The 17,897-nt window shown below is 35.9% G+C and overlaps 1 protein-coding gene and 1 pseudogene across 2 annotated transcripts; both read right to left on the minus strand.

Moving 5' to 3' along the window:
* Positions 1-1,442: 1,442 nt before the first annotated feature.
* Positions 1,443-2,146, minus strand: LOC146901753 (protein DELETION OF SUV3 SUPPRESSOR 1(I)-like). Its single transcript, XM_085736031.1, has 2 exons — positions 1,946-2,146; positions 1,443-1,799 (listed from the first exon to the last, which is right to left on the minus strand). Exons 1-2 carry the CDS (start codon positions 2,031-2,033, stop codon positions 1,669-1,671), a joined length of 219 nt encoding a protein of 72 aa, XP_085592157.1. The 5' UTR covers positions 2,034-2,146; the 3' UTR covers positions 1,443-1,668.
* Positions 2,147-3,718: 1,572 nt separating this feature from the next.
* Positions 3,719-6,729, minus strand: LOC146901754 (U-box domain-containing protein 19 pseudogene; annotated as a pseudogene). The gene has a single exon (XR_015023001.1). The product of XR_015023001.1 is annotated as a U-box domain-containing protein 19 pseudogene (transcript).
* Positions 6,730-17,897: the final 11,168 nt, after the last annotated feature.

Below are 17,897 nucleotides of genomic sequence, written 5' to 3' on the forward strand. Positions count from 1 at the left end.
TTCTATGCATTGATTACACACATTTTGATAAACACTTACTACTTATGGTCCCAAAAGTTAAAGGACTTATTAAACATGAATCAATTTACAAAAATAATCTCGCTCTCGTATTCGAGTTGGTCTTCCACGATTGAGTGTATACACTACTTGGTTGTTTACTTGTGATTTTTTGGATGTGTGTGGTTGAACACTTACGATTACTATTTCAGTACTCTATAAGATAATATTTATATTGGTTGAGTCTAAAACCTAAATGGTTCAACAAGTACACGCTAATTTATCACAAAAGGATACCTTTCTATTATCAGATTGTACTCAGAATTTAAACAAAATTCGCAAAGCTAACTGATGGGATATCTATCAACTCTTGACTGATATTAAAGATGAATTTCAGTTCAACGCATTCAGAAGAAGAAAAATCTTTACACCAAATGTAGTCAAGATGCAATCACACCTCCTTTAGATCTTGACCTTTGAGCTAACCCTTGTATCAACAAAAATATTAATCTAACATTTAAGAAATAGCCAAAATCAGTGGCACTTTCCTCCTTATGGAATAAGGCGACATTTAACATGGATAAATGCACTCTTGAGTCTTGACCTATGTTAACTTGTTTTTACAATTTTTTAATATTTAAACTCTTTACCCAAATATAATTAAGATTTCTACATCGATCCCACAACAATTGGTAACCTTTGTCCCCTTTATTCTTCTTGTAGCATTAGAAAAAGTCAAAAACTCTGCAGCAACACACAAATATCCTAAACGCACGACCTTCATCTCTACTCCAAACATCCCCATGTAGCATTAGAAAAAGTCAAAAACTCTGCAGCAACACACAAATATCCTAAACGCACGACCTTCATCTCTACTCCAAACATCCCCATGTTGTTGTTGATGGTCCGTGAGCACTTCAACAAGAACCAAGACACTAATTCAAAACATCTCTATTCTAGTTGATCCTACACTTTATGATGTCAAATTGTCAATTAAACAACATGATTTAACAAAGCATGCATAACTCCAAATATGCACAACGAAAACACCTTTGAGAGTTCTAAAAGAGAAAGAAAACACTTGATTGATTAGATGAACTCCAAATATTCCTTTCATAGATTGAGTATGAAAGCCTATTGGAAATCATTGAACAAATATGCATTCATCTGAACATCATATCTGAAGTCCACATGATTTAATTTCACACACATATCTCCCCCTCATTTGGTGGTAGCTATATCATTCTAATTTCATTTTACTTATACTTATTAGCAACATTTACCTGCAATTGACAGTCAATCCTTCAGGGCCGAAGATGCCGATAAATCACAATCTCATATCATCCCATCATATCAAACTTAAAAAGAGATCTGTCTAGACGCACTTGGGCACCATTGATCAACAAGAAAAAAAAAAAAAGGATAACTTGCAACTCAAGTACACCTAAGTTTAACCACAATCGTTCATAGAAAAAAATAACACCAACCATACTCACAAGTGATACTATGCCACAACAATTTGATGTGGTGTAAGAAATACCAAATCCAAATGAAAACATTCAAAAACTTCACCAAATATTTTCAATAGTAACTAGGCAAAGTTTCAATTTCTTTTGCATCAAGAAATTTTGTGGAAAAAACACCTAGAGCTAAAATACCTAACAAATAGTTTTATTTCTTCTCAGCATTGCCCTCTAACTCTCTCTTTAGCTGAAGAGAGAAATCATCACTAACATCATCATCATCCCAATCATCTTCCCATTGCTGAGCTACCTCTCTCCCTTCCTCCTTGTCTTCCCAACCTGCAAGTTACATAAGATTGCAAAAATAAACAATAAGAAACTACTAACATGAATTCAAATCTGGATCGAAATTGAATGAAGCTGAAATTGATTGCAACAACGATTGGAATGAAGAGGGGTTAAAGGTTGGAACGATTTGAAGTTACCTTCGTTGATTTCAAACTCCTCGAACTCGTCGTCGTCTTCAAAGAGATCAACCTTGACGTTCTCGGAAGGTTTTGGCTCGGTTGCCATTGGATTAACCCAAATCTCAGAAACCCTAATTTAAAATTTGGAAAAATTGCACTATTTGACGATAGTGATATGTCTTCGAGGAAGTGTTTGTTTACTAATCCCTTATCATCTCAAATGAGTTGTTTATGAATACTCTAAATTGTTTAATTAGTCCTTATATTTAACAATTTATCATCAAAGTCCCTATACTCTAGTAAGTTACTATCAACGTGGACTCAAAATTTATCTACTTATGCTATCAGTTTAGGGCATGTTTGGACCGAGCTTGTGAAAAAGAGTTTATTCAAATAATTGACCTTTTTTGTTAATTTATAAGATTTTATTAACGAAAATTGTATGTTTATAAGTTGTTTTTTTTTTATAAACTATCTTAACTAGTTTATAAATAATACATTAATGCTTATTTATTTGTATAAGCTCTAAAATAAGCCAATATAACATATTCTTTGAATACTAATATGAATAAAATTGATGCTTATTAATGTCTTTGGTCCCAGTAAATAGGGGCCACTTGAGTTTTGATATGTCCAATAAAGAATTATCTCAAGGAAGATAATGATACTCACATTGATACGATGGATTGATGAAGAAAGTGTTCCATTATCGAAGATCTCGTCGGAATCTATGGAAGTGCCCCGTTGCCGGTGAGAGGGAAGGGGTGGTATCTTCACATGCGCTCTGACACCCAAGTCATGTGGGAAACTACCACATTGCCCAATTGTAATGTGCAAAATGGCTATATGGGTCTGTTACAAAGCTTTTGGGAAGAGGAATGACAAATAAGATGAATATAAAAGTCAAAAAAATACAATCCTTCAATTGATCCAAAATAAAATGACTTTTATTAAATATAAACAATGCCAAATACAAAAGTATAATTGATCCAAGTAGTAAGAGATTTGAGCTCCTTAAACACATGGTTCAGAGTTTGATTATTGACTCTCACATATTTCCCAACGAAATTAATTACTGCTAAACGACGGTGAAAATTTCATATCAATATCGTGTTAAACCAAAAAAGATGAAGCAAAATCGGACGCGGCATCTTATGCAGATATCACTCAATTCTCTTGGACTCCTACTCTTCTCCTCCACAACTCTTGGGCTCCTACTCTTCTCCTGCACAACAATTCTCAACCAACAGCTCTCAAATATCCTACATTTCTCCAACTATAATTGAAAGAGAAAACCACCAAAAAGAAAGACAAACAACAAACCCCAATAAACTTCCTCATCAGTGCACACTAAAATTCCGCCCGCAGCAGCAAAGAAATGACCAAAATTAGTAAATTTTTTTGCACCGAGAGCTATAATACGACTCCAATTTGTGAGTCATGCTAATTAGCTCCAAACACTTGATTAGAACACAAGTATAACACATGCATGATAGTACTGGTACAATATATGAAATATAGTTTTATCAAATGAACTCAGTTGAGTTTTTCTAATGAGTAGAAACTTCCAACCAACTTAGAATTCTATACAATACTTAGCTGTTCAATCAATACCACACCATTTCCACATAGAATTGGAACATAATTTAACACTCCTCTTTTAAATAAATTCGCTTTTGTATAAATCCTATTTTTAAATAGTCTCAACAACACCATCTTGAACACATTCAAAGGAACCAAACATTGTTGATTTGGGAAAATATCAAAATAAAACAAAAAGAGAACTTGAAGTAATCTAAACTGACTTCATTCATTGATTTCACACCACTTTAATTCTTAACTATACCAGATACAAAATAATCATAAGCTTCCAGTGTATAATTTGAAGCTCACTTATTAAAATTAGCTCACTAGAGATAAAAATACAGAGAGCTAATTCCACAAATTCTCAAATGTGGCAATAACCAAGGTATATGTTACAGTATATAGTATATACACAAAAAAAGTATACATATATATATTCACAAGAAGAGATTCTAATTTCTAAGTTCTAACACATTCAATTGGCGTAGAATTGCGGAACCTTTCAATCGAGAAGTTGCAGTTTCATTGAAATCCTGCAGAACTTTAATGAGAAAACGCGCTTTCTTAGCAGCATGAGAAGTACCATCCGTAAGAAGCGAATAAAGCAAAGGCATAAGTGTAACATCCTTAGCAAGAACACCAGCAACATCCACTCCACCATTAACACATAGAGACAACAATATCGAAACACAATGTTCCTTTGCAGCACGCGAAGGAGCAGATCGCAACAGCCCAGTAATCAACGGCAACACAGAAGCTTCCAAAACAGCATTAGCTCCATCAAAATTCTCAGCAAGTGCCGCAAGAACAGCCAATGTTTCAGTAACAAGCTCTTCCTTGTTGCCCAAGGTATTCAAAATAGAAACAAGCGCGTGAACAGCACCGGCTTCAAGCACGCGTTGATGATTCCTAGGAAGTAAAAGAAGTCCAAAAATCGCAACCACTGCATTCTTTTTCCCGCAGGTTGTTCCTTCTTTAGTCAATTCAACTAAACCATAAATCACATCTTGATTTTCACCTATTAATTTTCTGTATTCCTTCACTGAACAAAGATAGAATATTATAGCAGCTGCAATTTGACGGGCTTCAAGACTAAGCCCATTTTTCAGCACATACACAACGGGCTTTAAACCGTTATGGTCTATGATATTTTCAGGCCCGGTTGCATACTTTGAAAGCTTCAACAAAGCAGAGATTGCATTCTCTTGAGTCGTTTTATCCTCCGTAGCTAAAAGATCCAACAGTGGTGGCACAGTTCCAACTTCAATCAAACAAGCTCTGTTGAAAATGCTTGACCTTGTTAACAAACGAATCTCGTAAGCTGCTTTGTTCTTCTGTTGCTCTGTTCCGAACACGAGCCTTCGCGTTAGAAACCATGACAGAAACTGCATAGCATGTGCTGCTGCAGAACTGCCGGGTAAAATTGTCCTCGTTATGTCACGGTTACGGTTAGAAAATCTTGTGAATGAAATACCATTATCACTGCAGAATTGTTGGATAAGTCTCTTCAGTGTTGTGTTGGGGACTAATTCTGTGTTTTTAATACTTTCCCCTGTTTTGGGGCATTTTGTGTTTCCTGCTTTAAGCCATGTCTGAATTGAAGCACGATCATAGGTTTGTCCTGTTGAAACTGTTACTGGATCAGTCATTAATTCAAGTGAAATTGGACACCGGAAATCCTCTGGATTGAAACAATTTATAGTTATCATCTCCGTGCTGCGTCGAGCTTCGAGCTTAACCAAATTTTCATCAAAATCTTCGAATATCACTACTACCCTACAGTAGCTTAAAAACCCAATCAAAGAACTCAACAACGGAACCTCTCGTTCGTCGCAGTTCTTATCCTCCAAGAAACTTATCTCGTTTTCTAAGAATTTGATTTCTCTGTCACAGTCATTCCATGTCTTGATTTTGAGGTAATCAAGGATTTCATTCATGGTATTCACGTTAGGTTCAGTTCCTCTCTCGAATTGATGCAGAACATAATGAAGTTTCTTGGACGCAACCTCGTCGTTGGGGTCCACTTCGAATTTACTTCTCCTCGCTTGTTTAGCTACCAATTCAACTAACTCCTTCACTTCGTCGCAAATTTCGACTCTGTGTAAAGGCAAAATGTCTAGTGTAATAGCCACTGCGCGAATGAAAGAACGAAACTGAGACGCCACGTGTTGCGATTTCGCGAGCAATAAGAGACTAGAACCTTCTAAAGTACAATCTTGCATTAAGAAATGAATCTTTTGTAAAGTGAAGTGAAGCTCCGAAAAGCATAGGATAATTGAGTTAGGAATAATGGAACCACTATCTTTAATTTCGTTGAGGAAAATTGAAATTATACTAATTTGACGTATAGTTTCTCTAGCGTTACGTTTTTGAGTTGGGAATATTTGAGGTTGGATATTGGATATAGTTTGTGAAAGAGTGATTAGAGAAGTGATAAGTGTTGTGGGAGATATGTTTTCGCAAGGGTGAACCGCTGGGAATGATAGGATACGGCGATCCCTTTGATTAGTAAGATGAGTACTAGTCATTATTGAATTGAACTAAAACAGTTTACAAACAAATTCATAATACTAAATGTTGTTTTGTTTTGAGTTGAATTTGGATAGATTAGAATTAGATAATTGATAGTGTAAGGTAAGGTTATATTATAGGAAGAGATGAGACATGCGCGTTTATTGTTGCTGACTGTAGAAAAAGTGGACACGTGTTAAGATATTTGGACGTGGTATAGGTATATGTTGACTAGGATTTAGAGGAAAAGAGTAGGAACTGAGGAAGATTCGTTATGGACACGTGGAAGATAAAGGTTGCTGTAACTAAATTTATTTATCTGTTTTTGTGGATATTTCATTGGGGGAAGAAGGTTAAGGGGGAAGGAGGAGTGAGGAAAAGATTTGAAATGATGATTGCTTATGGGTCCCCTTGACCGACATTACAGGTGGAGTTATTGTGTATTGACGTGTGTATCTGGAAATTTGATGTTGCTGTCATGAAGCTGCTGACCTCAATAATTTACAAATGGGAGATTAGTCACTTTAGTCTCTGAATGAGAAAGAAGTCGTCACTTTAGTCCCTGAATACAGATAAATTTTAAAAGTCTCTGAATGCAGACTCCGTTAGTCAATTTAGTCCCCGAACGTAGACTCCGTTAGTCACTTTAGTCCCTGAAATTGACCAACAGAGTCTACATTCAAGGATTGTTTTGCAATTTCTCTGCATGCAGGGACTAAAGTGACTACTTCTTTTCCATTCAGGGACTAAAGTGACTAATTCCCTTTTACAAATTGTACCTCATTTTTTATTTTATTTTTTGGTACATGAATTTTAATTGCGTGTGTTTAGGGGTTCAACGATTCTTTTTATTAGGGAATCTGATAAATAACATAAGAAAATAATAAATTGTTGCTCTAAAACATGACAAAATATGAGTTTTAACATAAGAAATCACCACAATAAAATGGTTATAGGTTATAAATGGGTTTTTAAAACCAAGCATTAGGCTGTTGGTAGTATGGTACTCCACAAAGCAGCAAGGTGTTAGACTATTTTTAAACATTTTTGCTCGAAAGCTATTATTAGGAGATACGATTCAACCCTCAATTTTATTCAAAAGCTCTTTGATTTATCATAATGCAACTTTCGGTTGCACAAAATTTATTAAGATGCAATCTAATCGATTTATTTTAAGGTTTGCACAATATAAATATACATAGAGCAACCATTTTGTATTGGGTTGTTGGACTCTTCCCTTTATATTTCTGCTTCATTTAGTTAGTATAATATGTGATTGTGCTTTTGTATAAATAGAGCTTTTGCCCTCCAATAATGATCAAATCTTTCTTTTATAATTAATTCTATTACCAAGGCTTGTTCTATGGTATATAAGTGAGTTAAGTTTTAGATAACACAAAATAGTTTTTATTATTGGGATCATAAAACTCCCTATTAGATTAAATGATACTCTCTCCGTTTTAAAATACATGTCCAATTTTTGTAATGTGCACTATTCACTTGACTTACTTTGACCATACTTTTTAACTAATGTATAAATATAAATATTAGCATGTAAGATGTTTGATTTGTCTCGACAAATATTTTCAAAATTTTAAATTTTTATAATTTTTTACTTTAAATAATTAAAGATATTAACGGTCAAAATTATGCATTGGCATGTGTGAAGTGTTTGACTTGGACATGTATTGTGAAACGGAGGGAGTATATGATACTACCTCCGTCCCGTTTTATCTGAGTCAGTTTGGTTTTTCACACAGATTAAGAAAAATGTATAAATAAATGGGAAAGTGGAATATATTGTATTGGGAATGATGAAAGTAGTATTAATTAGAGTTATATTGTATTGGGAATGATGAAAGTTGTATTGAAAATTGTAATGACTCAGTTATTTTGGGACACTTTTTTTAGGAAATGGGTCAGATATTCCGGGACGGAGGGAGTAAGATTTATTGATCTGATGATAAAAAAGATATTTGTGAATAGTGCAGGATTATTCTACTTGTGCACGTTAGACAACCTCTATTGCAATCTTTTTTTGATATATGAATCAAATATCATTTCCGTGCAACTTGAAAAACTAATCTCTCAAGTCGAATAGAACCATTGTAGATAACTCTCGTTAAAGAGATTTAACATTGTTACGCTCTCATTGATGATGTCTATATTGCAATAATTTAGTTAGAGTGAATAAACACCAAACGAGTTTTAAAACCTGCAGAAGTAAAAACCGCAGTCTCGCTCTACATGCAAATTTGAGGATTTATTTTACTTGTAGGATTATCAATAAACTAAGCATGGTCAAACATGAGTATGCATATTGGGTTGGGTCCTAACTACTAGTGTGTACCAATATACTCCCTCTGGTCCTATTTACAAGAGACAATTTACTTTTTAGATACATTAAATAATTTATGTATTTGGTTTAGGTTCTTGACTAGATACATGCATTATTCAATGTATCTAAAAAGTCAACTTTCTCTTGTAAATAGGATTGAAGGGAGTATCTTATTATACCCTTAAAAAAAATATCTTATTTTAGGGTAGTGTTAACTTGTGCCCTTAGGGCACATCTTAAGATATCTAAAAAAAGAAATATTCTCTTAAACTTTGTGCATTCAATTCATTAAAACATTAAAGATTCAATTTAATGCACGCATTTCCAATACATTATTTCCACATTAGGCTTCTAAACTTGTGCCTTAAGGGCACAAGTTAACATTTCCCCTTATTTTATTATACTCCCTCCGGTCCTTATTATAAGAAACAATTGACTTTTTTGGTTCATAGAATAATTAATGTATCTTGTTATAAATATAGACTAGATACATCACTTACACAATGAACCTAAAAAATCAACTTTTTCTTATAATAAGGACCGGAGGGAGTACATGCATTGGAAAGTCCACATTTTCTCACTGACAATCTTATTTCTGGTCAATAATCCATTCAATGGCTTATTGACATATTTGTTAAACAAATTATGATATTGACGAAAAAGCATGAAGCCTGACGTGGACCAACCGTAGCGTGCCAAAACTAACGCGTTTGCTTTGTTGATCGAAATAGTTTTAGCGGAAGAAATAGTAAGATCTAATCACTATAGGATAGGACAAGATTACAACGACGAGTGTTAGCCCTTGCAAAAATAAAAACAAAGTAATACGTCATTGTCTATCGGTTGAGACGTACACCCTCCGGTCACTATTATAAGCAAAATTTTATTTTTAGATTCATTTAATAAATGATGTATGTGGTCTATTTAATGGATCACATACATTATTTATTGAATGAACCTAAAAAGTAGATTTTTGCTTATAATAATGACCGGAGGATGTATATGCAGCAAAAAATTACTATGAATTTAACTAAAATAATGTGATTTCGCCTTGAACATCTTTCACATAACTAATTGTCAAAAGAAAAATATTTCACAAAATTAAATTAAAATGCTTTAATTTAATTCTTCAAACACTGCCTGGGAGCTATCACTTTGAAAAGTATGTAATAACTAGAAGAAAGTGCTGACTAGAATACAGAATACTGATTAAGGAAAACAAACTTATATTGTAAAAATACTTTTTTTTTTGACAAAGTAAAAATACTTTTTATTAACTATTTTTAAAAAATATTAATTATTTTTTAAATAATGTTCTCAGAGATTGATTAGTCAGTAGAAATATAATAACTGATTAGTGAGGTCCCCTGGTGGATAGACACACGTTAAGTAGAGACGAATCCAGAATGGCTTTTCTTAATTTCTTAATGGGCATTATGTTTTTGTGTTAGGATAATAGATTTTATGTTGTTATACGTGTGATACGCAACAATTGTGATGTCCCCATGCATGCAGTAATTTGATTAGATATTTAATCGTTTTTCATAGGTCATGTTATGTCCTATTGTCCTCTCCTCTACGCGTCGATGGTTAATAATTCTAATTGTCAGCCTAACTTTTTTATTTTTGAAAGGATGTTTTTGAGGGATTTTTTTGAGAGAATTTGTCAACCTAACTTAATTCCTCCACGCAGCTTCTAAGTTTGCAATGATGACATGAAGTATGAATATACTTTGGAAGAAATTAATACGATGGAATTCACACAAAAGAAATCGTAATCAACTTATCTTTTCATTATCTAGCTACTCCTTTAAAATTGAATAGAACCCTTATAGACTAATTGTCCATGAAATGATAAACTTTTGTCTATAGGCAAAGTAACAAACATCACTGAAACTCACATAAAATTGCAAGGTTCCATGTTTGAACTTGAGCGAAGGTGTTCAATCTAACAATATCAGTATTTGTCACTTGAGTTTGGTCTTACGAACACCAGTTATTGAATTTATTTGACTAATAAAATGAACAAACTTGCATTTTCATAAATATATTGTATTTGAGTTTATAAGTTAAGCTTATAATGTTTTAATTTAGCTTATAGTTTAATATTTGTAAGCTGAGGAGGTTTGTCTCTAGTGAATACGTAGAGATCTTATATTCAGACCTGTGTCTTTTCTGGTCTTCTTTTAATCTTAGTTAATGGCTCTCCGACGGAACAAAATTGATATTCATAAATGGTTGCGTCAATGTGATCATTTAGCACATGTCATGTCGTTTCTAATAGTGGTTTTATGCGCGAGGCTTTGGCTCATGGGCTCTTTAAAGGGTTCAGAGTGAAAATTTCCGATTTGGTTGTCTCTGACCTCTAGTATGGACGACATGACACTCTTCTTTGGGGAGCCGATCAGTCGAAAATCTTTAGACAATGAAAGTTGTTCTTCAGTGGTCTCAGTTGGTATCTGAACTTCGGACTGATTTTTATAAGAGGAGCAATGTTGCTTCGATACATGAAGATTGCGGCTGACTTTCTCAACTATACAAGGGTTCTATTCCTTTTTAATATCCTCTCTTAAGCTTACGTGCGGGTGTTAGTCTGAGGCGGTTGTCTAACTGGAAGCCAATGCCGAAGGTTCTCAGGTTCATGATTTGTATCTGGTGAAATAAATATGTAAGCTTTGGTGGTCGAATAGTAATAATAAACTTGGTTTTTAGTACAATTCCAATTTCGTTTATCTATTCTAGGTTGAGATGACAGTTAAGACCTGGAAACTAGTTGTTCAAATTCAAAGAAACTTCTTCTGGGATGGATCTAGTGGAGTGAAGAAAATTCTTTGGGTTAGGTGGTCAAATGTGTGTAGGCCTAGAGGGGAGAGTGATTCGGAGGAAAAAGATCTTAGATTGATGAATTTGAGCTTCTGTTTTAATTCTGATGTTCGGCTGGAAAATGAGCCTCTCAAAGCTTTTTTCCCAAGCTAGAAAAAACGCACACAAAAGCAAATAACCACCTGCACACTCTGCTACAATTGATCAACGCCACACCAAAGCCATACCGCAGCTTGCAAATAAATATTCTTCACTATAAATCCAACAAATGAACTCTTTTGCATTGTCACTTTTTATTGTTCAACACCGAACAAGATATAAAAACCACATAACTGTCTAAGCATGTGTTTCGACAGTGGCCCGTTCCAAACATACTGCAAGATATTTAAAACCATGCATGACTCTTCATTGAGGACACAACAACTTTTACCTGCAGATAGTTGTGAGGACTGTACATTCCTTTCTCCCTACTAATCCCACTCATCTTGTAACCAGCAAAAGGAATTGCAGCATCAAAACAATTAATCACATTGTTCCAGCTCTCAGGCCTGCATCAAAGTTTTGGCTGTAAAACACCTGCTGCTAAACCGACGTGTTGCATTTGCTCATAGTATTACTTCATTAATGTGCCTATTAATATAAAATAAAACAATAAATTATTAGGAAAAATCCCACATTGTCACACTAAAAATATTCCAAGGTACTGTCTTGATCTTGAATACTAATTTTATAAAGAATTTAATAACTATGGACCTATTGTATATAAAACAATTTACAGACGTTCATTCAATATTTTTTTTTGATATGTATGCAGATACTTTAGAAAGTCATATTATGACCTGATAACATGATGAACTATAATTGAACATTACACCATGACTGCAAATAATGATGAAATCTATTCATTTAGAAGGAAACAAGCAAGTGGGATTCCAATTTCACTCACTTGAACTTCAAGATGGACTAAACTGGGCCAAAGATTTCATCAGTTGCTATCAGCAAATCATCCTAAGTAATATATTAGTATGTGTTAGAAAACGGTCCACTACAAAGTCTTAATGACTTGTGGCAGATAATCAATACCTGAACAGTTGAAAATACAGTTGGCTGGACAAACAAGCCTTTTGAACCCAATCTCCCACCTTCATATTCAAGAGTAGCATTGCTATCAGTTCAAGACCATGTACCTAAGCACTTTCTCAAATTGTTTCAAATCAATCTTCCGCTTTTGCAAGGACGAAGAAATAATGTTATTTTGGCATATCGTAGTATGATCATGAATATGCTGCTCTATCAAACTTTCACTTTTAACACTAAAAAAAACGATGATACAGGAATATAAGGCAATGTTACAACTGTTAGGTAATAGAGTAACACAAAATATTATCACGCAACTAAAATAAGAGACGAGAAAAGAGGAACTGAACACACAATATTTTACGTGGAAACCCCTCAACAAATAAGGGGAAAAAAAATCACGGGGCAAGAGTAGAGAATTTTCACTATGTGGAAGAAATTACAGGACCTCTCTCTAAATACAAGGAGAGTACAATTACCACTCTCTCTTATAAATAGGAGAATACAAACTAACACAACCTAGGAGAAACCTCACAGAAGAAACTATTTTTTCTCTCTATATTTTTTCTCTCACTACTCTAAACAAGCTTTGCTTGCTGCTTGTGTTGTTATGATTTTTGGGATACTTGTTCACTCTCAGCTTCCCTCTATTTATAGAGGTAATGTGCCAAACAAAACAAAACAAAATGCATGCAAGTTGTGAAAAATGGTAGGCACCTAAAGAAGAAAACAATACAACTTGAAATTGTCTTTTGACAATTTGCTTCAATTTTTGGCATGATAGGCACCATATTTGAAATTTCAAAGACAAACCAAATTTTCACTTTGCTTGCATGCCTAAAGTCAACAAAAGTGGCTTTAGCTTTACCACTTGACAAATTGCCATGACATTCAATAGTCAACAATGTTGGCTTTACCATGTTCACAATCTCCCACTTAAAGTCACTTTTGTAAGCTCTCAAAATCTCTCTACCTTGCCAACTTCAGTTGCTACGTTTCCAATAGGCCATATGAGGATCGACACCATACAAACTTGTCAATGTTGATCGACTTTGTCATTACATCTGCTAGGTTATCATTGGTGTGAATCTTTTGCATATCCACACTCCCCTCCTCTACTACTTCTCGAACAAAATGATATTGAACGCCAATGTGCTTCGTCCTTGAATGAAAAGCTGGATTCCTTGCAATGTGCAAGGCATTCTGACTGTCACAATACACAGTAATTTGTTCCTGCTTGTGCCCGAGTTCCTCCATTAACCTTTGCATCCAAATAGCTTCTTTACACGCTTGGGTAGCTGCCATGTACTCAGCTTCTGTTGTTGACAGAGCTACAACAGTTTGTAACTTGGATAACCAACTTACTGCTCCTCCAGCAAGCGTGAACACATAACCAGTAGTAGATTTTCTTTTATCATGATCACCTGCAAAATCTGAATCAACATAACCCCTGACAGTTAACTCTGGTCCTCCGAAACATATTGCAACACCTGAGGTTCCTTTAATGTACCTCATGATTCTTTTAACAGCATTCCAATGCTCTTTACCCGGATCCGCCATAAACCGACTCACCACTCCCACTGCTTGTGCAATGTTTGGTCTTGTACATATCATGGCATACATAAGGCTTCCCACCGCCGATGCATACGGCACTCGAGACATTTCCATCCTCTCCGCTTCATTGCTAGGACTCATACTTGAGGATAATTTAAAATTCACAGGAAGTGGGGTAGAGATTGGCTTACAGTCTTGCATGTTGAAGCGGCGCAAGACTTTCCTTAGATAATTCTTTTGAGAAAGCCAAATCTTCCTGTCTTTTCTGTCTCGGTGAATTTGCATCCCTAAAATCTTGTTTGCTGGTCCCAAGTCTTTCATATCGAACTCCCTAGCCAACTGTGCCTTCAATTCCTGGACTTGATCTTTGTTGGGGCCTACCACCAACATGTCATCCACAAACAATAGCAAAATGATATAATCATTATCATCAAACCTTTTGTAGTATGTACAATGGTCTGAACTCAGCCTATTGTAATTGAGGCTAATTATGAAAGAATCAAATCTCTTGTACCAACATCTGGGCGCCTGCTTTAGACCGTACAGAGATTTGGTCAACCTGCAAACCAAGTTTCCTTTTCCTTGTTCCTTAAATCCTTCCGGTTGGAACATATAAATTTCTTCTTCAAGTTCTCCATGAAGAAAAGCAGTCTTTACATCTAGCTGTTTAAGATGTAAATCCAATGCAGCACACATTGCCAACACTACTCTGATAGTAGTAAGTCTGACAACCGGAGAAAATATCTCATTGAAGTCAATACCTTCTTTCTGAGCATATCCTTTTACCACCAGTCTTGCACGATACCGTTCCACTTGATCATTGCCATCACGTTTGATCTTGTATACCCATTTGTTTCCAATGGCTTTCCGACCCTTCGGAAGTTCAACAAGTTCCCATGTCTTGTTCCTATGTAAGGCCTCCATTTCTTCATGCATTGCTGTCATCCATTGAGAAGCATCTGAACCCTTCAACGCCTCTTGAAAAGTTGAAGGTTCACCTTCTTCAGTTATAAGACAATATGCATCGTGACTCGTCATAACATAGTCTGATTGCCAAACTGGTTTCTGCGTCTGACGCGTTGATCGACGAACACCATCATTGACCTCATCTGGTTCTTGTTCTTCGTGCACCGGTTCAGCTTCAGAAGAATCACTTTCTTTGGATTTTTCTTCCAACTGCACTATAGCAGTCTCTTTAGAAGTGCTGTCATTTTTCTGCTCACTTTGCATTTCATTTTCTGCAAAGACTACATCTCTGCTAACAACAACCTTGCGGGCAGTGGGATCCCACAGGCGATACCCCTTAACATTGTCAGCATAACCCAAGAAGATACATTTCCTGGACTTTGGGTCCAACTTCGTTCTTTCTTGGGAGTTGTACATTACGTACACAGGACAACCAAACACATGTAGAGAAGAATAATCCACTGGCTTTCCTTTCCATATCTCCATCGGTGTCTTCAAATCAATCGCCGTTGATGGTGATCGATTTATTACATAACAGGCGGTTTTCACTGCTTCTGCCCAGAACAACTTGGCCATTCCCGCTGTTTTCAGCATAGCTCTTGTTCTTTCTAGGAGAGTTCTATTCATCCGCTCTGCCACACCATTCTGCTGAGGTGTATGTGCAACAGTGAATTGCCTTACAATACCCTCTTGTTTACAAAATGTTAGAAACTCGCCATCTATATATTCTCCTCCATTATCTGTCCTCAAGCACTTAATCTTCTTCCCAGTTTCAAGCTCTATTTGTGCTTTGAATGCCTTGAATACTGGAAACACATCTGACTTCTTCTTGATCGGGTACACCCATAATCTTCTGGAATAGTCATCAATGAATGACACGAAGTATCTTGCTCCTCCCAGAGATAATTCTGGTGACTCCCACACATCAGAATGTATCAAGTCTAGTGTGTGTTTGCTTCTAGTAGTTACTCTAGCAAACTTCAATCTATGCTGCTTGCTTATCACACAGTGCTCACAGAATGGTAAATTTACTGTCTTGAGCCCGTGAAGAAGATTGCGTTCCGCAAGGAATTTCAAGCCACGTTCTGACATATGGCCTAGTCTTTGATGCCACATCATCGTAGTTTCTTCTTGGCTTGCTGCTGCAACTGATGCATCCGCCTCTTGCAATGTATCTCCCAGAAGCATGTAAAGATTACTTGTGATCTTTTCTGCTTTCATCACCACAAGATTGCCTTTCACTACTTTCAAGATTCCACTTTCAGTGTGGATCTTACACCCGAGATCATCCAATTGTCCAACAGACAATAAATTCTTCTCCAACCCCTTTACATGACGCACTCCTTGTATTTTTCGAACAGTACCATCATGCATCTTTAATCTGATAGTACCGATTCCAACAATTTCTAAGGCATGGTCATTTCCCATGTACACTGACCCTTCCGAGATAGGCTCATAAGAGTAAAACCAATGTCGGTGAGGAGTCATATGCCATGTTGCACCTGAATCCATTATCCAGACATCGTTGAGTCGTCTTCCGCCTTTATAACTGTTTGCTGCTTCGCTATACAGAATTTCTCCGTCATCTGTGGTACTTGCAACACATCCTTGAGATGTTGAAGCTTCAGAATTCTTCTCTCCATTCTTCTTGATATTCCAACACTCCTTCTTTACGTGCCCTTTCATGCCACAACCGTAGCATTTGATATTCTTCTTTCTTCGAGATTTTGACCTACCATGATTTTGACTCTCACTGGGGCCACGTTCCGTTGATCTGCCTCTCGTCATCGTCAAAGCCTCTGCTTTCTTTGAACTCTCTGACCTTTCTTCGTTGTTCTTGCGTCTGAATTCTTCTTCAAGGATTTCACCGGCGATATCATCAAAGTGAAGAGTGTCAACTATGTTATTATTTGTAATGTTGATGATGAGTTGATCATACGAATCTGGTAAACTCTGAAGTAGAAGTTCAGCACGCTCATTTTCTGCTATTCTGACATCAGAAGCCGTGAGTTGAGAAAATAGCGTATTCAGGGTGTTGATGTGATCCGTTACGGATGTGGATTCACCCATTCGAAGAGTGTAGAGCCTTCTCTTTAAGAATATTCTGTTGTGGAGTGATTTGACCTCGTACAATTTTATTAGAGTATCCCAAACCTCCTTTGTTGTCTTCTTTTCAGCAATACTCGACAATACCGAGTCTGCCATTGCTAGGTGCAAATTGGCAACGGCATTATCATCCATCTCTTTCCACTTTTCGTCAGTGATATCTGCAGGTCTGCCATCTATTGCGTCTAGGCAATTATCTTTTCTTAAAATTGCCCTTATCTTCAATTTCCACAGGGAAAAATTTCTCCCGTTGAACTTCTCTATCTCAAATTTTGTTGCCATGGTTTTTACACCAAACATTTTTTTCTTCAAACTAGACCGGAATAATAAGAATTATTTTCTGATGTGGAAGATCAGTTTAAACTGCAACCACAGAGCATACTAAGATTTTTCTTACCACACCACTAGTTTATCACAGCGGAATAACAACTACGAACCAGCTGCTCTGATACCACTGTTAGGTAACAGAGTAACACAAAATATTATCACGCAACTAAAATAAGAGACGAGAAAAGAGGAACTGAACACACAATATTTTACGTGGAAACCCCTCAACAAATAAGGGGGAAAAAAACCACGGGGCAAGAGTAGAGAATTTTCACTATTTTTTCTCTCTATATTTTTTCTCTCACTACTCTAAACAAGCTTTGCTTGCTGCTTGTGTTGTTATGATTTTTGGGATACTTGTTCACTCTCAGCTTCCCTCTATTTATAGAGGTAATGTGCCAAACAAAACAAAACAAAATGCATGCAAGTTGTTAAAAATGGTAGGCACCTAAAGAAGAAAACAATACAACTTGAAATTGTCTTTTGACAATTTGCTTCAATTTTTGGCATGATAGGCATCATATTTGAAATTTCAAAGACAAACCAAATTTTCACTTTGCTTGCATGCCTAAAGTCAACAAAAGTGGCTTTAGCTTTACCACTTGACAAATTGCCATGACATTCAATAGTCAACAATGTTGGCTTTACCATGTTCACAACAACAAGATAAACATTGAAAAGAAA

Source organism: Medicago sativa, chromosome 8 (assembly GCF_051527215.1).
Source record: "Medicago sativa cultivar Bolivia chromosome 8, Bolivia_mono, whole genome shotgun sequence".
Lineage (NCBI taxonomy): Eukaryota > Viridiplantae > Streptophyta > Magnoliopsida > Fabales > Fabaceae > Medicago > Medicago sativa.

Excerpts from the sequence above, each read along its gene's own strand:
- LOC146901753 (XM_085736031.1), bottom strand. The coding sequence starts at position 2,033 with ATGGCAACCGAGCCAAAACCTTCCGAGAACGTCAAGGTTGATCTCTTT. Across the intron at positions 1,800-1,945 it reads GGAGTTTGAAATCAACGAAG|GTTGGGAAGACAAGGAGGAA; the intron begins GTAACTTCAAAT and ends TGTAACTTGCAG.